Raw genomic sequence first — 24,043 nt, forward strand, 5'->3', positions numbered from 1 at the left:
AGTTGTGACTTTATATCTCACAATTCTGACTTTATAACTCACTGTTGTGTTTATATCGCACAATTCGGACTTTGTAACTCGCAGTTGTGTTTATATCTCACAATTCTGACTTTATAACTCACTGTTGTGTTTATCGCACAATTCTGACTTTATAACTCGCAGTTGTGACTTTATATCTCACAATTCTGACTTTATAACTCACTGTTGTGTTTATATCTCACAATTCTGACTTTATAACTCACTGTTGTGTTTATATCTCACAATTCTGACTTTATAACTCACTGTTGTGTTTATATCTCACAATTCTGACTTTATAACTCACTGTTGTGTTTATATCGCACAATTCTGACTTTATGACTCACTGTTGTGTTTATATCGCACAATTCTGACTTTATAACTCACTGTTATGTTTATTGCACAATTCTGACTTTATAACTCGCAGTTGTGACTTTATATCTCACAATTCTGACTTTATAACTCGCTGTTGTGTTTATCGCACAATTCTGACTTTATAACTCGCAGTTGTGACTTTATATCTCACAATTCTGACTTTATAACTCACTGTTGTGTTTATATCGCACAATTCTGACTTTATAACTCACTGTTGTGTTTATCGCACAATTCTGACTTTATAACTCGCAGTTGTGACTTTATATCTCACAATTCTGACTTTATAACTCACTGTTGTGTTTATATCGCACAATTCGGACTTTATGACTCACTGTTGTGTTTATATCGCACAATTCTGACTTTATAACTCACTGTTGTGTTTATTGCACAATTCTGACTTTATAACTCGCAGTTGTGTTTATATCTCACAATTCTGACTTTATAACTCACTGTTGTGTTTATCGCACAATTCTGACTTTATAACTCGCAGTTGTGACTTTATATCTCACAATTCTGACTTTATAACTCACTGTTGTGTTTATATCGCACAATTCGGACTTTGTAACTCGCAGTTGTGTTTATATCTCACAATTCTGACTTTATAACTCACTGTTGTGTTTATCGCACAATTCTGACTTTATAACTCGCAGTTGTGACTTTATATCTCACAATTCTGACTTTATAACTCACTGTTGTGTTTATATCTCACAATTCTGACTTTATAACTCACTGTTGTGTTTATATCTCACAATTCTGACTTTATAACTCACTGTTGTGTTTATATCTCACAATTCTGACTTTATAACTCACTGTTGTGTTTATATCTCACAATTCTGACTTTATAACTCACTGTTGTGTTTATATCTCACAATTCTGACTTTATAACTCACTGTTGTGTTTATATCTCACAATTCTGACTTTATAACTCACTGTTGTGTTTATATCGCACAATTCTGACTTTATGACTCACTGTTGTGTTTATATCGCACAATTCTGACTTTATAACTCACTGTTGTGTTTATATCGCACAATTCTGACTTTATGACTCACTGTTGTGTTTATATCGCACAATTCTGACTTTATAACTCACTGTTGTGTTTATCGCACAATTCTGACTTTATAACTCGCAGTTGTGACTTTATATCTCACAATTCTGACTTTATAACTCGCTGTTGTGTTTATCTCACAATTCTGACTTTAAAACTCGCAGTTGTGACTTTATATCTAAAAATTCTGATAAATTCTCCATAACTTGAATCAAAGATCCAAAAATGTAATTCCATTGGCTTAATCTTTTATCAGTGACCTTTTCTCTCTTTTTTACTTTTATTACATATATTTTTTTGTATTTAATATGTTAAGTGATAATACATGTTTGTTATTTCAATGATGAAGATGATGATCTTTGCACATACGCTTGTCATGGCTGTGTGTGTCCTGTTGTCTTTTTGCTCACGGTTGGTGGCATTGGAAGTGCCTGAGAACAATATTCTTGATTAATTGAACAAAGCCTGTCTGCTGACAGCTCAGTGAAACTAGATCTTGTTTTAGCTTTAGATTTATGACCACTGCAACCTGCCAGTAAGTATATTACAGCCTCATTCAACAACAAATGCTTCGATGAAATTAAAACAGGACAATAGATAGGCACATCCACATAATTACTCGCTGCATTAAATCCTGCTTGGCTATGCATTAACGATTCATTGTGACTAATATCTTTTGTCCTCCAAGTGTTTTTTTTTTTTGGTCCAGGCAAAATTAAATTTTGTCGATTATCTTTTGGAAAGCACCAGCATAGAGTCATTCTTTGGCTGCCTTTGATACCATTAAAGAGGACAGATGGAATTGAGCTCCTTTGGGCCTGTAAAAGTAATTTCTTTATACCAGCTACTAATGTCATCTCACAGCGGTGCTCTGTTAGAGGGAGAGAACTGTCATATTGCAATTTCTCTAACATATTAGTCCTGCGTACTCAGACTTTTGACTAAAGTATGGTCCACTTTGACATTTATTCTGGCCAACATCCGACCATTTAGACACTGTGCTTACCATAGTTAATTTCAAAAACTTTTGTGTGTACAGCCAATCCGTATATTTTGTGAAACGGCGATGTCATCACACCACGTCTCGCATGGTAAAGACTAGAAAGGATACAACTACGGGCACTGGGCATACGCACATCGATATTTTAATGACTATATTTGCATTATGGTAAGGGTAGGTTTAGGGTTAGGGTATGTGTAGGCATTAATAAAACACAATCTGGTAAGTAGCAAATGTATTTATTGTTATTTTATCGTGAGATTTTGCCTCACTTCCTACCATTGCTGTACCCCTTCTATCCACAACTCTTCTTCTCCATTTTTTGTGCATTTCTGTGGCAGAATTACAGCGCCACATACTGGCCTGGCATGTATACTACATCGTTTTGAGTCAGTTTTAGTGCGCTCGTGTATACGCAGATATTTCTTGAGGCGAGAGGGAAAAAAAGATTGAATAGGGAAAGCTCTGCCTTCGTGTGGATGTGGCCTAAGAAATTGTGTAAAATCAGCCAATCCATTCAGAGCGTGCCCACTAACTTTTGTGGCCGTACGCACTGAACACGTTTTTCCATTCCACTGCGCTACTTTTCCATTGTTTTCCGATGTAAATGCGCGCTAGATGGACGTCTTTGACCGTTGTGCTCGTCTTTTGCAGCATCTCGTATGACACTGAATTCTAAAAACGTTGCGCTCAAGTTAAAAGAAGGTCAACTATGCTTTTTTTATGTTCCACTGACCTGTGTCTCACGTTTTTAACAGCAAAAAAGCATTCCGTGTGTAATTGTGAATTTTGTTGTTTTTCCTGATTTTTTACACAAAAAAATCACAAAACAGTTGTCCGATTTCATTGCTGATTTAAAATATGAAATTTAATTGTAAGCTTTTAAGAATTTGATGTTTCCCCATTCAAAGAAATAGGAACTGCACTTGCATGACTGAAATAGCTACCCGAGAGGCTTTTCAAAGATGGCCGCCGAGTGAAATAACTTGCCTTAAAAGGACTTTGTTGAAGGCCTCCGGTTTAATTTTATAGTAAATACAGCTGATAACTGAGGTGGAAGATGCCACCTGCAGTTTGACTGAAACGAGAGAGAGCACGTCCATCCGCAGTGTGATATGAGAGACATGAAAAAAGCGCCGCCTCAAATACCAGGATGATCAGTCAGCGTTGCTATTGATGACGGTCATTATCAGGGAATAAATGACCTCAGAATGTTGTGACTAGCCGATCAGAATCAAGTATTTCAGAGAGCCATGTAATACATTGTGATGACACACAAAATCACATCCTTTGCAATTTGATAATCGTTCGAAACCCTATCGCAATTTGGTTTTTATTACGATTAATCATGCATCCCTATTAAACGGCCTGTGCTTGGGCTACTCTCACTTTAAGTGTAATGTATTGAAAGCTATTGTTTCTCTTTTCCAGAGTCAGAGTGTTTGACTTGCGCACTGGCTCCTCAGTCGTCTCTTTATATGCCCATCACATGGGCGTGACCACCGTCCAGGCAGATGATTGGAAGGTTGTGAGCGGAGGTGGCGAGGGATTGGTCAGTGTGTGGGAGATGAGGATAGGAGCCAAACTCTGGGAAATGCACAACAGGTGAGAATGTTTGAACGCTTCAGATAAAAGCCTCTGCCAAATGCATAAATGGAAATGGAAGCTATTTGGATAATTTATTTGGTGAGTCGTTTAATCCTATAAAGCCTGATTATCCATACAGATTCGCAAATTTCTAAGGCCTCTAAATGATCAACATGATCAAAGCTTTGCAAAAAAACTTGTTGTACATGCCTTATGTCGTCTGATTGATTTTAGCAAGTACTTTTAGTATTGTAAAACAAAAAACCTGTCCACATTCAAGTTGTGGTACAAATCTTTTTGCTGTGGTAAACATAAGAATGAGAATGAAAGAATGAAAGTTGATTTCCTAGGCAGATATTGACTTGGGACTATATTAGGGTGAAGCACAGGCGAAGCACTGCTACTTGGGTGCAGAGATATCACGGGGATTTCATGTGTTGCGTGATATCTCTGCGCCCAAGTAGCAGTGCTTCGCCTGTGCTTCACCCTAATATAGTCCCAAGTCAATATCTGCCTAGGAAATCGCCTAGTCTTAATCTGCATCGCTACTTGTACTTGTTGTGAATACGCAGGCCACAAGAAGTAATAAGGTGTTGTTGTTGTTTTTTTGGATCACTTTTACTCAGGACATGCTAGCTGGCAACATAGGATTCCATTCATTATGCTAAGCTAAGCTAGCGGCGACCCTGCCAAACTAAAACAATGCATGCACTGAGACTAAAATGCATTTGCCCACATATCTAAATGTAGGAAAGATGTTGAATAAGTGTTCCTTTAAAGAGTTACTTCAGCGATTTAGCATTTAGCTTTGTATCAGTAGAAACCCGGTAGTATATTCAAATTATCCAACTTTCCCCCCTCATGTCCCCCTGAGACGAGAGAAACTTATGCATTTTATTTCTGGAAAAAATCCTCAGATGACGCAAATATTTTGCGTCATCAGAGGATTTTTTGGCCAGAGGCTAGAGACTACAGCCAGTGGAAGGAGCTGTTCCACATGTTTTAAACCTGCCCACAGCGGAGGGATCTCACTCACAAAATGTAAATGGGCACGGCCGCTGCCACGGAGCGGTACGGAGCAAAGTGTGTATCAACTTTTCAATTAATTCCTATGAAAATTTAGCTTCCATAGGCATGATCCAGACTGGACACGCGCCGAGAATGACTGCCGCGCTTATCTCAGCTCTGTGATGAATGAAATCTGACTCCTGTTCGGCTCACTCACAGTTTATTGAAAAGACACGTTCAGTTTTTAATTGTAGTGTTTATTCTCTAACTGAATGAAATTATTTTATTACTATGAATATCAAAACGACGGTGGGGGCAGTGTCATGGTGGGCAAGTGATAACCAGTAGCCATGGCTTGGGAGGGGCCTCGTAGGGCAGCGAAGCAAGTGCATTCTGGGAGTTGTTGTCTTTCATCCACATGAGACAAAAATACATTTTCTGTCTTTTCTCAGTCTAGAAGGTACCAAATTCAAAAATAATTTCACATTTCAGTCCCTCCAGAAAAACGCGATTATGCGATCGCGTGATTTAACGCATAATCAGCCAAAGTCCGCATATTCATGCGGGGGCCGCATTTTTTCAAATACGCCGCACTTTCGCCGCATAAATTGCCTATTTCCGTGTGCAAAATATGCGGGGCTATCATGATTTCATAATCCCCGCATTTTCGTTGCAAAAAAAGTCATATATATTAGCAGAAAGTTGAAAAATTTTCGTTTACTTCACACAAGAGCCGCCATTTCCGCCTATTGCCATGGGAACGTTTTGAAGTGACGTGATTACCCGACGCGAACGTCATCGAAAAGCTTCAAACCCCGTGGAGAAACCATAGATACCGGTGAAACCATGATGAAGCACAAACTCCCATTGGCCAACAAAAATAACAGCAAAAGAGCAAAGCAGTTTCCCTGTGTGCTGATTTCAAAACACAGCTTTGAAGCGTTATGAATCAATGAGTCGATTCAGCGGTTTGAAGCGTTATGAATCAATGAGTTGATTCAGCGGTTTGAAGCGTTATGAATCAATGAGTCGATTCAGCGGGTTGGATCGCCAAAGTCAAGTATTTCAGCAGTTTGACACGCGATCCGAATCATGAATCGACTCGATGATTCATAGCATCATGATGCTGTGTTTTGAAATCAGTCATCACTATATAAGTCGTTATTTAGTTTTTTTTGCACACAATAACTATTATCGTCGCTTCATAAAGTTATTGTAGAACCACTGTAATGAGATGGACTTTGTAACGACGTCTTTAGTAGGCTACCTTTTATGGGTCTTGAGAGTGTACATTGTGCCAATGGAGGCCTTTCTGAGCCATCGGAATTCAACTAAAATATCTTAATTTGTGTCCAACAACATAAAGGGAAGTCATTAATGACAGAATTTTCATTTTTAGGTGAACTAACCCTTTAAGAGATTGCACTTTGTGCATTGGAAGCACTCAAATGTCTGTTTTGTATAGCGACATCTGTAAAACAGGAAGTTATTTATTAATTTTTTCAGAAGTTGTAGCATATTCCTTTTGTAAAGCTACAGAACTTGATTGACTAAATGTTTTGTAAATTTGAGCCATTATTAAGGTCTTCAATAAAACAAGATGAAAACTTAAATATTCCAGCACTTTCTGTGATGTAGTGCTTTTTTTCTCTTTCTCATCAAACTGCAGTTTTTGTAAGTTCCCGCAATTTTATCGCATAAAATTGCATAAATATCCCGCATTTTTCATCGCATTTTTTAAGAAAACGTGCCGCATAATCAAGGATTTTTGCCCGCAACAATCACAAAAAAAAGCCGCATTTTTCTGGAAGGACTGACATTTCTACTACATAAATGACCCAGTTTAAATACACATTTATCTTCCCAGCACTGAAATACCCCTTTAAAACACAAGACAGCAGCAGGAATATTAGGCTGCTGTCTCTTTAAGAGCAAATGTGCTGATGCAACATACGGATACTGCACCCATGCGTTTTATTTCTCAACTATTTACATTCACTTAAAGGGATAGTTCATCCAAAAATTTTAATTTGATGTTCATCTGCTTACACCCAGGGCATCCAAGATATAGGTGACTTTGTTTCTTCAGTAGAACACAAATTAAGATTTTCAACCGTTGCAAGCTGTCAGTCGTATAATGCATGTGAATGGTAACAAAATCTATGAGAGCAAAAAAACATAAAAAAAACATGCACAGACAAATCCATATTAAACACTGCGGCTCGTGACGACACATCCACCACTACATCCAACAGCCTTCAGCGCGCGATCACTTCTGGTAAGTGAGGTCAATGTACAATGTACTCGATATGGCGTAGTTTACGCAAGCGCCGGAAGTGATCTCTCGTGTGTATCTCTACGCCAGATAGTGTACATTGACCTAATTTACCGGAAGTGATCGCGCGCTGAAGGCTGTTGGACATAGTGGTGTATTAGAGGTCAAAAATGATATAAATACTGTTCGGTTTCTCGCACGAACCGATCGTTTCGTGTCATCACGAGCCGCAGTGTTTAATATGGGTTTGTCTGTGCATGTTTGTCTTTACTCTCATGGATTTTGTTACCATTCACATGCATTATACGACTGACAGACTGCAACGGTTAAGGAGTTAAACATCTTAATTTGTGTTCTACTAAAGAAACAAAGTCACCTATATCTTGGATGCCCTGGGGGTAAGCAGATAAACATCAAATTGTAATTTTTGGGTAAACTATCCATTTAAGACTTTACTGACTATGTTTACTAGGATACTCGCTATTTTTGGCATCATTTTGTGAATTTTGTCTTCTCAAGTGCAAGAAGATGTGAAAGAGAGCTCAGTTTAGTATTTGCACGCTGTCTGAGACACGGCTTTCTGGGCGCCTGCTCCGGATGTTTGCACACAGAAAACTTTCCACACAGCGCACAAGTAACGAAATGAGTTCCCTTTCTCATCTTCTTGCGCTTGAATATTTTAATTGTCAAGGTAACTTTTGTGACGGTGCAGCGCTGGCCTGTCAACTGTCCAGAGCATCGTTCATGTTTGTTCACGTTCATGCATTGTTAGAATTCATAAAAATGTTACCGGCCAACTGACGAATGACACCGTTTCATATACTCGCCAATGGCGATTTTTACTCACATTTGGTGTTTATTTTTGGCTCTGATCATACTATATGAGCCATAAAAACCTGACGTATCAAATATGAAACATATGCAAACTTCTTTTTAAATATTTTGTCTGAAGGTTCAATAAACTGTTCCATTGAATAGATTTTTCTGACTATTATTTCCTGTCAGGCTTTACAGTGTTGAGATCATCATTGTTTTCAACAGCAGAACTGCACTGCTGCCACATAATTGTTCTGTCTGTGAACAGGCACCCGGTTCGCCACATACAGTTCAGCAGCAGCACTCTGGTGACGGCCAACATCCCTGATGAGAAGAACCCTCGCGGGGCTTGTATCACAGACGATGACCTCACCGCTCACCGCAGGTAAAAACAAGATAGCACATTATGTTGTGTTATCTTTGCTATTATTTTTTCCATCTGTTTATTTGTACTTGTATTATTTCTTTAGATACAGAGGGCTGATCTGTCACTACGACTTCTCAATGGACTCATCTATACAGGATCACGTTCTGCCCATCTGTAGGTCCAACTACACAGAGTCCTCGGGCTACAGCTATAACATTGGCTTGGCTGTGCCTTATGACATATTGACTGGCCCTTAGATTGGCTGTGCTTTTGAGGCAAGTTGGACTGGGAAGGTTGCCACTGAATTTGCTATTTTAAAGGGCTAGTTCACCCAAAAATGACATTTCTGTCATTAATTACTCACCCTGTCAGGCTTTATAGCAGAATCGAATAAAGTCTTACGGGTTTAGAATGACACAAGGGCTTTTTGGGTGAACTAACCCTTTACAATTATGATATTCCTTCAAACTAATTCTTTATTTAATTATAATTTGTGTTATACAAAACTTTGTTTGGATGACACATTAAGATGTTTGAGGACTAGAATGACTTTATTCTAGATCTTTGTTTTTATATATCTATTGTATCATGTTCTGTCCTTGCACAGTTTAGTATACAATACTATTAAATAATCATCTGAGAAGGTGAAATACAAATCATACACGATTAAGTTTCAGTGGTTTTAATGCTCTCCCGTCAATAATTTGACACACAAAATACACTATCATTCAAAAGTTTGAGGTCATTATACTTTTTATGTTTTTGTAAATGGACTGCATTTATATAGCGCTTTTAACAGACCTACGGCCATCCAAAGCGCTTTACATTTTGCCTCACATTCACCCATTCACACACTCATTCACACACCGACGGCGGTGTCAGCCATGCAAGGCGCCATCCAGCTCGTCGGCAGCAGCTGGGGTTAGGTGTCTTGCTCATGGACACCTCGACACTTGGTCAGGTGGAACCGGGGATCGAACAACCAACCTTCCGGTTTGTAGACAACCTACATGAACCACTGAGCCACTGTCGCCCCTGTAAGACGACTCTTATGCTCACCTAGATTACATTTATTTCATAAATGCAAACTCCTCACCTTTTTGAGATCAAAATAGGATTTTGCGTAGAGATTTGCGTAGATCCAAAGAGAAAGTGTTAGGGGGGAAGGGGTCCGTTCAGGCTGATCTTTTTTTCTTGCTTTGTGAAGTGACATTACAAGGTAATAAATAAAAATAAATAAATAAACAAAAATTTAAATAAATGCGTCAAAGAAAAACGGGCAAGGTTGAGACATGCAGCAAAACAAACGAAGCGGGCCCTTGAAAATCTGGTGGCTAAACGACGAGTTTGTGTCCGGTATTTGTATTTGTATGCATTTGTAGCCGGTGGGATCTTCAGTTTTCAGTGTTATTTGAGTGTTAAAACACAAAAACTGTTTTACCTGAGAAAGACTCTTACCTGTTAGAATTAGTTTTCAGGCAAATGCAAAGATACTTAATAGTGTCTATAAATGAGCATGAAAAGTAAACATATATTTTTTTAATTGTTCTTTATAATTCTTTTGCACTTTAATCTGTTTGAAATATTTGTTTAAGTTATGAAATTTTGCGTATTGCTTTATTGTATTTAAATGTTCAGTTCTTTTTGTCATAAGAAAAAGTTATTGAACCTGTTTTTTTTCTGCAACTTATTTCAATATCGTGATAATACCGTACCGCGATAAAAGCTTCAGCAATTAATCACAACATGAAAATTTGATACCGTCACACGCCTATTGTCGACACAATCCCCACATGCAAATGAACCCATATTTAATCTGGTTTCTTTCACCTTGTGTAGTTTTGTTTTTCGAGCATGTCATGTTGGCATTTGCCTAATTTGGCTAGCTTCAACCTAATAAAAGATGAGTTTGCACCAAAATACCTTAGAGTTTGACTGAACGCACAACCTCTGACTAAATATAGTATGGGAAGCATTGTATATCCTTGCATAGATTATTTCAGACAGAATACATCTACAAAATACAACCTTTAAAACAATGATTATTTTATTCTCTTCAATATAAAGAAAAGGTTTAGTGACATTTGTGAGGATTTCAAATGACAGTAATGTACAAAAATATTGCACGCTAATATCCCACAGTAAAAGCTGTTGCTGTAAAAACTTTACACACCCTATAATATTTATTAATATATAACCATGGTGGAAGGAAGCCAGGTGGATTACATGTTAAGAGCAACAAAACAATCGCTCCCTGTTGTTTTTAAGGTGAATGATAAGATTTGTGGTCCATTGACTTACGGTGTGGATTGTTTCAGTACTGTTTTTTAAAGAAAAACAGTCAGAGATGGCTGACTTTGTGAAGACTTCCTCAATTACAAAACAAGCACTTTCCTCAGAAGAGAAATTTGCAATGACGAGGTTCAGTTCCACAGTCTCAACAACCCTGCTAAAAACATACATACAGTGTATCTCGAGTTTGTACGAATCCAAATGTTTGCGTGCATGTCAACTGTTGTAGAGTTCAGAAGCCACAGAAGCAGCCGGTCCTCGTGGGGTTGTAAAATATCTTCCAGATATAAATATACACTGAGTTCGGTTTGCCTCGGAGGTCTAGACTCTGAAATGTATCCGCCAGAGGATGCCGCGGTCGATTTCATCTCGGGCGTTGAAGATATTTCGGTGTATAACGGTTGAATCCGTGGGACAAATTTGAGATGTCTTGATCTAAAATAAAGACTGTGCTGAAAAAGTGCTGCTCAGAAGCGGAAATTACTGTCATTTGCCACATTGCATGGTCCTGGTGTCCAAGTTCCAAAAATGAACATTCATCTTGGTCTCGATCTCGATGTCTTTTAACATCTGTTGGAGAGACATTGGAAGGTCAGGTATGAATAGCATGCATGTCATTTTATTATTATATTTAAAGTCACCATGAAATCAGAATGGACATTTCTTGTTTTTTATGCAATATTGCAGTATGTATTATAAATTATTTATCCGTGCACACCATTATTTAAGTTTTTAGTTTTTTCATTAATGTGCTCTCGTAATCTTTTATCAAAATATTTTCCCCGCTCAAGAACAGTGCATAGAGAGCTTCATGGAGACCTCCACTGGACTCTAGAGCAGTGGAGACGTGTTCTCTGGAGTGACGAATCACGCTTCTCTGTCTGGCAATCCGATGGACGAGTCTGGGTTTGGCGGTTGCCAGGAGAACGGAACTTGCCTGACTGCATTGTGCCAAGTGTAAAGTTTGGTGGAGGGGGGATTATGGTGTTTTTTTTTTGTTGTTTTTTTTTGTTTTTTTTTTCAGGGGTTGGGCTTGGGCCCTTAGTTCCAGTGAAAGGAATTCTAAATGCTTCAGCATACCAAGACATTTTGGACAATTTCATGCTCCAAACTTTGTGGGAACAACTTTCCTGTTCCACCATGACTGCGCACCAGTGCACAGAGCAAGGTCCATAAAGACATGGATGAGCGAGTTTGGTGTGGAGGAACTTGACTGGCCTGCACAGAATCCTGACCTCAACCCGATAGAACACCTTTGGGATGAATTCGAGCGGAGACTGAGAGCCAGGCCTTCTCGTCCAACATCAGTGCCTGACCTCACAAATGCCCTCCAAGCAGAATGGTCAAAACACACTCCTAAACCTTGTGGAAAGCCTTCCCAGAAGAGTTAAAGCTGTTATAGCTGCAAAGGGTGGGCCAACTCCATATTAAACCCTACGGATTAAGAATGGGATGTCATTAAAGTTCATGTGCATGTAAAGGCAGACGTCCCAAGACTTTTGGCAATATATGTCACAATGTGGGGGGATTTCCATCATCAGGAGGGACCATGCAGCCACGCGCATACAACAGCACATGTGCGAGTGGCGAGTGCTTGAAAACAAAGTCCACTAGATAGTGTGCACGTGCTTTCCATGTTCACGGCCAAAGGAGTACACTTTGAAAGATGGAGCAGAATGCGGAAAATGAGGTATACACAGGCCTTAAAATGTTAGAGAGTTCAAACCTGCATGAAATGTTCAAAGGTGATTCCCTCATAAAATTCATCAGGACCCTAAAAACAAAGGGATTCAGTTAGAAAATCACATCAGAATTCCGATTTTTTTTTTGTCAGTGGCAGTGAATTTACAATTCAGAGAAGCATCATGGATTGTGTTGCCAATTTAGCGATTTTTCAGCCCGATTTAGCGACTTTCGCTCTCAAAAAAAGCGACTTTTGGACTGCTGGTTAACATGTAGTCAGTCACTAATACAATATATCATACTCTTTCTATTGTCTGACAGAAAATATGTACATGAGAACAGCTTTTTTTGGATATTTGGCAAATTGTTGTATTAAAATACAGTATGTGAGCATGGATTAGGAGAGGGAATGATGTAAAGTGACCGACAATTTGCCATTTTTTCTCCATTTACTCTCCATTGACAACAGTTGGCAACACTGATCATGGAAAGTCACCGTACCATCTGACCCACTGTCTCACTGGCGACTTCCAGCATGGCAGCGTCTGAAATGGCTTTGGCGGTTTCTGCTCCCATGGTTTCAGAGCTAGACAGCAGCTCCTCTACCACCTACAATCACAATTACAGTCAGTATCAAGTCTTGTTACTGTGTTTGTAGTCGTAAAAGCAGAAGTCAAATGATTCTTACACGCCTATACTCATCCAGTGTGATGACGCCATCATTGTCAGTGTCGTGCATGTTGAACAGAACTACAGAGAAGAAAAAATGCTTTACCAAGTTGTGTGGTGCACACAATCAAAAATAAAATATAAAAATCCGCAAAACTGTGATGCTTAACCTTTCTTTAGATTTTTAACTCACATAGGATCATTCTATGTAACATGTCAAAGCATGTTAAAGGGACAGTTCACACAAAAATGAAAATGTTGTCATCATTTACTCACCCTCATGTTGTTCCAAACCTGTATACGTTTCTTTCTTCTGTTGAAGAAAAAAAAGAAGATAATTTGAAGAAGGTTGGTTATTAAACAGTTGCCGGTAGCCATTGACGCCCATAGTAGGAAAAACAATACTATGGGTGTCAATGGCTTCCGGCAACTGTTTGATAACCAACCTTCTTCAAATCATTTTCTTTTTTTTCTTCAACAGAAGAAAGAAACGTATACAGGTTTGGAACAACATTTCCATTGTTTTCTTTTTTGGGTGAACTATCCCTTTAAAGTTGCAGATTTACCAACTTGTTTCGATCAATAACATCTATTTGCGGTCTTTATTTCTTTATTCTCACAGCGTAGTTTCTCCTTCTTGAGGGTTTTTCTCTCCTCCTCAGCAATGTGTGGTTTGGGTGGTTTGAAAAAGGCCAGGACAGTAACGAATTCCTCAAAACCAATCTCCTGCAAACAGCCCTTCTCCTTTTGACCCAAGTTCCTTGATGACAACACACAGACATTATTAACTGAGTACATTTAGAAGCATTACAGTATCATTTTTTGTCTTTTTAAATAAAGTTGTATATAGGTCCAACTTTACCAGCATACATACAGTATATTCAAGTAGGATGAGATATATACACACACTGATCAGGCATAACATTATGACCGGTGAAGTGAAGAACACTGATTATCTCTTCATCATGGCACCTGTTAGTGGGTGGGATATGTTAGGCAGCAAGTGAACATTTTGTCCTCAAAGTTGATGTGTTAGAAGCAGGAAAAATGGGCAAGCGTAAGGATTTGAGCGAGTTTCACAAGGGCCAAATTGTGATGGCTAGACGACTGGGTCAGAGCATCCCCAAATCTGCAGTTCTTGTGGGGTGTTCCCGGTCTGCAGTGGTCAGTATCTATCAAAAGTGGTTCAAGGAAGGAACAGTGGTGAACCGGCGACTGGGTCATGGGCGGCCAAGGCTCACTGATGCATTTGGGGAGCGAAGGCTGGCCTGTGTCGTCCCAGTAGAAAGGTGTCAGAATACGCTGTGCATCGCAGTTTGTTGTTCTGCTGGGAAACCTTGGGTCCTGCCATCCGTGTGGATGTTCCTTTGACACATACCACCTACCTAAGCATTGTTGCAGTCCATGTTTCATGGAAACAGTATTCCCTGGTGGCTGTGGCTCTTTCAGCAGGATAATGCACCCTGCCACAAAGCAAAAATGGTTCAGGAATTTGTTTTAGGAGCACAACAACGAGTTTGAGGTGTTGACTTGGCCTCCAAATTCCCCAGATCTCAATTCCATCGAGCATCGCAACTTACTGGACTTAAAAGATCTGCTGCTAACATCTTGGTGCCAGATACCACAGCACACCTTCAGGGTGTCCATGCCTCGACGGGTCAGGGCTGTTTTGGCAGCAAAAGGGGGACCAACACAATATTAGGAAGGTGGTCAGAATATTATGCCTGATCTGTGTATAATATATGTAGCAAATCTCAACTGCTTAATTGGTAGCATCGTCGCAAAATGCAAACTATATTATCTCACCGCTCTAATCTGCTAAATGTGACTATAAGGCATGAAAAGATAAAGATATTATAAATATTAACTACATGATTTCAAAGCTGTTTTGAAACCATGTGTATTGTGAAAAGCGCAATAGAAATCATTTTGACTTGACAGTACACATTTTGAATGTCAGCCTATCTAAAGGGTCGTTTAAACAACACCATTTTCATTTACATGACAACGCCGTTTTGGGGGCCTGAAAATGCAACCTTTTTGTTTTTGAAAAATGATACTGTTATTGTCTCTGTGTACACTACAGAAACACAAATTTGAAAAAAAAACAAACACAAAAAAAAAACAGTGATGTCATGCATAGGCACGTAGTGTTTCTTTACATAGTGACATCGCCTACTACTGGCCTTGCATGCATTAAACAGTGTTTTAGTCGTTTTTGTAGATCATTTACAGCTTCTTTCCACAGGCCATTTCCTAGCCTGACGTCGTCATACTCAGATTCTAGTCAGAATATGAGTCTGATACTGCTCCATTGGGCTGTGATTATGGGGCGAAAATGCCTCTGCACTCAATTGGATAGACCTACAACCAATCAGAGCGACGCATAGTTGTCAACAGAACTCAACTGCACGCACGCTGAAAGAAGTAGATGAAGAAGATGAGTGTAAACGATCTTTGCTGGTGTTGTAAAAATTATGTAAGGATACACGGAGTACTTACCAACACGATCATCATTTTTGAGAGAAATAGTAAAGATGAATGCATATATGAACAAGTTCTCCGTTTAGTAAACAAATTCAACCCATAGCACTCTTTGATGATGTGAATGATTACGTTACTGTTGATCATCTGTCCATCATCGTATAAAGCCCACCCTTACAATTTGATTGGTCCGAACAGCTCTGGTTCGAGCATAGTAGCTCTAGCCTAGAAATCTAGACGCACCCTAGCGGCAGCAAATCTAATTTGCACCCAGGGTAGTGTAGCAACTCTCCGTTGGCATGCGAGCTGGAAAAACCAATCTCTGGTCAGGCCAATCACATCGTGTGTAGAGTCGGTGGGCGGGCTTAATATAATGACGGGCAGAGTTGCCGCGGTTCTGCTATTTGTAAACAAAGAAGCTGGCGAACAGCGGTCTTTCGAATCGGCTTTAGCCGTGACTCTGAATAACTTAGAGTTAAGCTTGTAAACTTCCATCCATTTAGCCCAAAAACCAGATGCTAACGGCTTGGTCTAAAGGAATTCTGCGTGTAAGTCTTTTCAGCCTTTCGGTGAAGTTCTCTTAATTTATTGATATCTCATTTTAAATCTGACTCCATAAATAATTTTATCTGACTCCAATTTTATGTGACTCCTTAAAGTGTGTTACGTTTAGAGTTTATCAGCTGATTTTAAGATTAGTTGCGATTTAATTTAGATCGTTGATTTTTCTTAGTATCACTAATTTTCAAATATTCGAACCGCTCAGAGGCAATAGTGTCGCGACTCACTAGCTCTCACGCACACAAATTAGTTGGTTCTGAGATTACAGAGTGAACTATTTTATATTTATATATATTTTATATATTTTTTTATATTTATGCTTTTATCCAAAGCGACTTACAGTGCCCTTATTACAGGGACAATCCCCCTGGAGCAACATGGAATAAAGAGCCTTGCTCAAGGACACACTGGTGGTGACCGCTGGGATCGAACCAGCAACCTTCTGCATGTCAGTTCCATGGTTTAACCCACTGGACCACCATCTCACATTTTAACTTTAATGTACCTTTATTCATTGCCACGAAGCTGCAACTCATAATACCAGCGACAGTCAGAAATCTGATTTTCTCTCATGCATGGCTCAATGCTCCCGCTATGGAGTCCTCAGTATAATCTGTCCCAACAGAGAGATTTGTGGTAGCACCTACTTACTCCTCATGTGACCCTACTAAAATAATGATTTCAGAAAGATACAGAATAAATCAAGATTAACATTTATTTTGGCCAGACAGGAAAAGTAAATAAGTAAACAAGAATTAATGGTACACAACTGATCACCGTAAAACATAAACACAATCGCAAAGTAAGATGCGAAGATTCATCACGTCTGGCACAATACATGCAATATGTGTGTGTGTCCCAAAGACACTCACACAGACTGCATGGGGGTTCTGGTTACAGAATTTTTTCCCCCTGAAAGCTTGGTTACCCTGCCTTAAATACTCCAACTAGAACAAAAGGGTTGTAAATATTTGCTACACAACCACCTAGTTTTGGGGGAGCGGATCAGATATCTTTGAAGAGACTCCTGAATTCTCATTAGTTTTCAATCTTTCTAATACTACTAGTGACTGCAGTGAAACTGAGACCATTTTACCATTCGCACGAGACCTTTAAAAAGACATCAAACATGAAAGGGATAAAACAATAGATTTACAAGATACATAATCACTGGTATATCTACATTTGGTGACTTGAAAACAAGGCAAGGAAAGGGCAAAATGGGGAGGGGGGAGAAATGTTTCATCAGGGTGGTGTCCCACAGTTTCTGTGAGATCTTTCTCTCAAGATTAGTGACTTTTATTGTTCTATTGCTGGGGTGTGGATCTAAGATTTTATCTTAGCAGCAAAACCGATCCTTACAAGCTTTTCTTTGAACAAAGAACTGCACCGAAGTCATTCTTAAGCAAGGTCAAGGAAGATGTGTTCGGAGTTTTGCTGACCAGATACGGCAAAAGTTTAATCTATCAACTAGCTCCACTTCACCTTCTTCGCTGCTCTGGTTGGTTGTAGCGCTATCCTATTGTGTGCAGAGGGAATTTGAAAGACAAACGTTTATCCCACTCTCGGATTGAGCCCTGCCAATGGTGAGTTCAAAGACCCAACATCTTAATGTGGGTCTGGCTTGTCAGGCAAATGTTAAATGTTGCGGTCGGTCGAAAGTTTACTTGATAAAGTTAAAAATTTGAATATTTTCCTTACACAAATGCGTCGATTCGCTTCAGAAAGCCTCATTAATACCCCGGAGCCGCGTGGAGCACGTTATTTGACGGACAGATGCACTTTTTATGGACTTCAAAAACAGAGCAACTATGAATTATTGTTCTAATGCTTGGATTAGCCTGGACTTTTGTAACATAACTCTTTTATATTACAATTTTATTTGTCTCTTTTCATTTTAAAATCTCTGTTCTAAAAAATACAGATTTTATTCGTCTGAAAGAAGAATGTCATATACACCTCGGATGACTTAGGGGTGAGTAAATGATGGGCTAATTTTCATTTTTGGGTGAACTATCCCTTTAAAAAGGTTCCCCTAAGATTACGAGCCAAGAACCAATTTTAGTGCCATATAGAAATTTTTTAGAGTGTATATATGGGGAGACTTGTATATTGGAGATATTTGGGTAGGCGGAAATTACATTTAAAAAAGGTAATATTCCTTCTTTCAGATCCATTTGAATAAATCTTGCATACAACATGATACAGACAAAATAAAAATGTTTCCAGTAACGGTCTGAAGGGTGCTAGAGCTCACAGGGCCTGAGTTACACACTTTCTACACAAAAAATCAAAAAGCGGCTCTCTTTTTTCCATTAAAGCTCATACAACATAAACTTACATGTGTCTCACTTTTAGCAGTGTTTTAGGTCACTTCAAAGGGTTTCCTGTAAAATTACACCAAAATGTGCATTTAGAGACATGGTATGGGAAGCTTTTCAATTTGGGTAGACCGAACTCAGGTGGAAATCCCCAAAAATGGGCCCAGATATAAGGAGGTTAAACAGTGAAATGCCTTCCTAGGCATATGCCTGTAACTGCTTAGGGAATTATCTTTGTAAATTCAGTTGATATGTATTCATATTGTCATGTTTATTTTGACTAAACCTATTTGTGGCTTTACTTTTATATTTTATTTCTTGCTGTATTTGCATGAGTGTACTGGAAGCTTCAATACCAAGAAAACTTCCTTGTGTGAGCAAACACACTTTGATTGATTCTGATATGAATCCATACGTTAAAGTCTTTCCTTTTCTGTACGCACCTTGAATCAAAGAAGGCCTCAATGATCTGTCTTCGGATTGGGTTGAGGGCCAAATCGCTCATATTCTCAAGGTGTTCACGTCTGAAATGTAGATTTTTTTTTTTTTTTTACAGTACATTAGTGTTTCAACACACACAATTCAATAAAACACACTGTGTCCTATGATATTAAGCAGAACTTGCATCGAAATTAGAGAAGCAACTTGTAAAAACAACATATTGCAACAACAGATTTTGTTTATTGTTATTGTAACTCAAAAACATCAGCTTCCACCATCATTTGCAGAACAATGACTCTTCCCTAGCACATGGATCAATACAAAGTGTGTGATGGATGACAGTATTTGTTTACAGTCTGTAGTCTAAATGAGTGGCATCAAGTCGTTTGTACATTACCTTAAAGTGTCTTCACATTGAGTCAGGTATATAAATCTGTTATGGAGGTTTTTGATCTGCTCTATGGAGACTAAAGTGAGAAAAAAGACAGCAACTTCAGGAAGATTTCAAATACATTTGCAGGTCAATGTGCTGAAAGCTACAGCTGTTATGAAGGAGTGATGGAGGCTGCATCTGAAGTCACATACTCTCGAGTAGGTACTTATTTTGAATATGTGCGACCACTAAAAAAGTACGTTCTATATAGTATGAATGTGTGTAGTGTGTGGACAAGTAAAGTGTCCATCGTATGCGCACTTCAGAAGAAGTTGGTCATCCGGATACTTTTTGCCTTTAATGAGTACTGTGAATTGATTTCTCCACTATATAGTAGAGAATTATGCGATTTCAGATGCAGCCAATATATGTGTGGGCGGGGTGCAAGATGAATTGATAATGAATCAAATCGTCAAACTGAATTAATAAGGAATGCATGTTTTATTAGGGTGACACTAATGCCGTTCCAGCCTCAGATTACAACAGGAGGGAGGTGATGGACTCAATGTACAACACTGTCAACGTGGCACAGTACAAATTGTATTTATAGATATTAAGTCAACCAAAATAGAATGTGCAATCAATCCCTAATCTTATGACACCTGTCACCAAACCAAAACACCCACTATTATTATTATTGCCCATACAATACTCATTTGAGATGTATATGTGCTAACTTTACACTGTTAAAAAACAGGTAACACTTTATAATAAGGTTTAATTTGTTAACTATATTAGTTAACATGAACTAACAATGAACGATACTTCATCAGCATTTACTATTAAGTATACGCTTTCATAGAGGGGGTCAAAACTTCAAGTATTTCAAGGTGTACTATTTATGAGGATATATTGACAGAAATGCAATAGAATATACATAACTATGTTTTCACTGAAGTATAAAGACCTTACATAATGAACCGTAATGTTTTTATTACCTTAGAATGAGTCATTTCTATCTACATACACCACGGGTCCCCTTACAGTGAAGTCGCCATTTTGCGCCGCCATGTTTCTAAAGTAGCCCTACAAGGACAAACTGCTCCACAGAGCGCTAGCTACTTTTTGCTGTCTCAGATGACATTTTTGTCCTGTGTCGGCCACCGTAGCTTCTCTATGTGCTTCGAAAGGGAGGGATGAGCGGTTGGCGATTGCACATTCACAACCTCACCACTACTAGATGGTCAAATTTACACACTGCACCTTTAAGCTTCATCAACTATGTATCTATCATTAACAACGCCTAGTAACTACTTTAGGACATTCTAGAAACATGCAAAATAATGCTAACAAGAGGTTAAAACATGCTAGCAACATGCTTGACAGCTGAAATTGACGGCTTCTCTGAGTGAGGTAGTCACTGAGGCACCAACAGACATTTTTCGGGATTTTCAGGAGTAGATTGGATCTTCAACTTTAATTTCTACATTTTCATAACTGTTTATTTTACACCAAAATAATGAGTTGCTCTGCAGTAAACTGTGCTGCCGAAGTGTGGGCGGGGTTTTGATATCGCGGCTCTACTTCCTGCTTTCTACTGCGCAGACTCCGGTCCCAAATCAGCGTAAGATGTCCGTGCCAAATTGGGGCATTGGCGGCTTCACTTTTCATCAGTGGAAGAGAGTGAAGGCGCGTCGTCCATCGGTCTGTGGTTAAATCATGTTAGCAAAATGCTAATTAATGCTAAAAACATGCTAGCAACACGTTAAAACGTGCTAAATCAAGCTAACAACATGCTAATCCATGCTAACAACATGTTAAAACATGCTCAATCATGCTAACAACATGCTAATTCATGCTAAAGCATGCTAGCAATGCGTTAAATCAACTTTTTCAAACTTTCATGCTAGGCTTTTTCAAGCCAACTTAAAGTTTGTCTACAAACTTTACTATCTAGTTCTTAGTTAATGTTAATCTCAACATTTACTAATACATTTTTAAGATCAAAACGTTAATTTGTTAACATTTGTTAAGGCACTGTGAATTTTTTTTTAAACATTAACTTAGGTTAATAAATGCTATAAAATATATTGTTTATTGTTAGTTCATTGACTAATGTTAACAAATGAGACCTTATTGTAAAGGGTTACCTAAAACAAAGATTATTGGAGTACATCTTACAAGAAAATACTGTTTCAGTTTTCCTACTTCAAAATTTCACGTTTAATTACTTGCCATTGAAATTTACTAGTAATTTCTGCTTGGAAATTATTTCCGAGTAAATCCTTCATCCTTTTCTTATTTTAGGGATTCCAAAAGTTTTTTTTTTGTCACCCCTTTGACCTAAAATATTTACCTCAATTACTTCCTGTGATTAATATTTATTAATATATTAATTAATATGTGACTAATATTTCAATAATTTAACACAACATGTTCACGGTTCTCTGCTGTTGGATAATGGTGACATATAGCAGGTATACAAATATCTTTATTTTAAAATGAATTATTGATTTTAATTTGTACATTTTTATGATTTAATGAATACATTATTGCAGTTCCTCTGCTGTATATTATTCTCTGCTGTGAACCGAGAGACTTTTCTGTAATGGTGGAAATGACATGATAAAGTAAGTAGGCTAGTTCACACACACACACACACACACACACACACACACACACACACACACACACACACACACACACACACACACACACACACACACACACACACACACACACACACACACACACACACACACACACACACACACACACACACACACACACACACAAAAGAAACAAAAACCAGAAAAACCAGACAAACTCATTAAGAAACTGAATAAGTGTAAATGAAGCAATATTCTATCACAATAGAGTTGATTATCTATTTTGTTAGATATACAGTTTGTTTTGGGAAGATTTGCTGTGAACTGTGAAAACGTATCTCCTCAATAATATGCTACACAGTGTTTGGAATCATAGTTATGAGTGGGATAACTTATGATTTTCCTAAAGTCCTCCTCGGGGTTGATCAGATTTAGCCCGTTGTGTTTATAAAGTTCATTACTTTATGCTTTGTACACTATGCACTGCAAATTTAGTCAGAAGCTATGCACTAAGCATTTTAATATGCATATATTTGTTGTACAGTCGAAATGCAAGAATAAAGATCAAGGGTCTTTAACAAACATAATGCTTAAAGGGATAGTTCACCCAAAAATTTAAATTCTGTCATTTAATTTTTTTCTGCTGAACATAAAGAAATATATTTTGAAGAATGTGGGTAACCAAACAGATTCTGGTCCCCATTGACTGTCATAGAATGAAACAAAAAAAAAAATCACTATAGGAGTCAATGGGGACCAGGTTTGGTTAACCACATTCTTCAAAATATCTTCTTTTAAGTTCCACAGAACAAAGAAACTCATACAGGTTTGGAACAACTTAAAGGTGAGGTTTTTTTTTGTAAGTGTAAAGTCACTTACAATGAGCCTGGTCTATAGTTCAAACACATGTAAAAATGTAGTTGTCTATATATTTAGAAAGTTAGATACTCACAGCCAGTTTTATCAGATAGATCTTGGAACATAGGCACTCGTCCTGACTGAGACGCTCCCATGTTAACGTCCGGAAGAGATCAGAAAGACAGAAGTCAGAACTTTCGCAATGTGCGCTCAGACTTTGACAGCAAAGCCCCGCCCCTCTCATGAAATATGCAAATAAGCGGCAGTGACACACATACACACGGCACGTCCAGTTTTGACTGGGTTTGCGTTGTGAAAATAATTTTGAGACCCAGACATTTCACATATGAAAGATAATTAGTAATACAATTTCTTTACAACCACAGTTAAGGGGTAGTCTACATTGAATAAAAAAAAAAATAAAAAAAAGACCAACACGTTAAAAAACTAACTTAAAGGTAGCCTAATACAAATAGGCTATGAAAATGTTAACAAATGGAAACACATTTTACAGCTTATTTACTAAGCAACGTTTAGGTATTGTTGAATTTCTGATTTAAAAAAAACAAGAACAAAGGCTTGTTTCCTCTAATTTACATGTATTAATAGTTCAACATTTAGCTGAAAGAAGTAGCAGATTAATTAAGTAATATTTTTTTATGGTAAGATTTGTCATATAGGAGAAAAACCCAAATAATTTTTTTTTAAAGCACAGTTGAAAGCTGGCCATGAGAAAGAACAGAAATTTGACCAAAAACAAACTGAATGATAAAATGATTCATCATGTAAATCACAAAATGTACAAAATATATCAATATTATAATTAAATCTGTTTATAAGATAATAATTACAAGGGTAATATTTATAAATGAGATTAAGAGAAAGTTCTTTGTGATGAAATATTTATGAGGAATTTTTCATTAATAATAATCCTTGTAAAATTATTGATAAAATGTTGTTTAACTTATGGATAATTAGTAAATATGTGGGGCTGCCTTCACGTGCTATATATCGGAAATGTCCTACTTCCCACTTCTGAAGTCGGCCTTACAAGCTCGCTGCATTCAAGTGCTTTGTTTTCGGAAAGAACATGAACCGTGGACACCATATTTATTCTTGCCTATATTTTTGGGAAAATCTTAATAAAAGCCAAAATTATATTTAAGGTCCCATTCATTGACAATAACCATAAAGCTAGTCAACTTGCTGGCGATTCTGAAATTTCAGTCAAATACAGGCTATTTTCTCTGTGTATAATGCTGC

At 38.0% G+C, this 24,043-nt stretch overlaps 2 protein-coding genes across 2 annotated transcripts in view; one reads left to right on the plus strand and one right to left on the minus strand.

Moving 5' to 3' along the window:
- Nucleotides 1-9,156, plus strand: part of fbxw8 (F-box and WD repeat domain containing 8) — a 38,385-nt gene extending 29,229 nt beyond the window's left edge. Inside the window, exons 9-11 of the mRNA XM_079815173.1 lie at nucleotides 3,868-4,041; nucleotides 8,391-8,507; nucleotides 8,593-9,156. Of these exons, the coding sequence (XP_079671299.1) occupies nucleotides 3,868-4,041; nucleotides 8,391-8,507; nucleotides 8,593-8,746 (445 nt within the window). The 3' untranslated portion in view covers nucleotides 8,747-9,156. The remainder of the gene's footprint in view (nucleotides 1-3,867; nucleotides 4,042-8,390; nucleotides 8,508-8,592) is intronic.
- Nucleotides 9,157-10,514: 1,358 nt separating this feature from the next.
- tesca (tescalcin a) lies at nucleotides 10,515-22,972 on the minus strand. The gene is made up of 8 exons (XM_079815176.1): nucleotides 22,875-22,972; nucleotides 19,338-19,407; nucleotides 18,943-19,023; nucleotides 13,754-13,893; nucleotides 13,153-13,214; nucleotides 12,966-13,073; nucleotides 12,508-12,555; nucleotides 10,515-11,351 (listed from the first exon to the last, which is right to left on the minus strand). The coding sequence occupies exons 1-8, from the start codon at nucleotides 22,933-22,935 to the stop codon at nucleotides 11,268-11,270; spliced, it is 654 nt and encodes a 217-aa protein (XP_079671302.1). The 5' UTR covers nucleotides 22,936-22,972; the 3' UTR covers nucleotides 10,515-11,267.
- Between the last annotated feature and the right edge of the window lie 1,071 nt (nucleotides 22,973-24,043).

Source organism: Gobio gobio, assembly GCF_949357685.1.
Source record: "Gobio gobio genome assembly, chromosome: 4".
Lineage (NCBI taxonomy): Eukaryota > Metazoa > Chordata > Actinopteri > Cypriniformes > Gobionidae > Gobio > Gobio gobio.

Excerpts from the sequence above, each read along its gene's own strand:
- tesca (XM_079815176.1), bottom strand. The coding sequence starts at position 22,935 with ATGGGAGCGTCTCAGTCAGGACGAGTGCCTATGTTCCAAGATCTATCT. Across the intron at positions 13,215-13,753 it reads CAAGAAGGAGAAACTACGCT|TTCTGTTCAACATGCACGAC; the intron begins GTGAGAATAAAG and ends TCTTCTCTGTAG. Across the intron at positions 12,556-12,965 it reads GTGAGACAGTGGGTCAGATG|GGTCCTGATGAATTTTATGA; the intron begins GTACGGTGACTT and ends CTTTGTTTTTAG.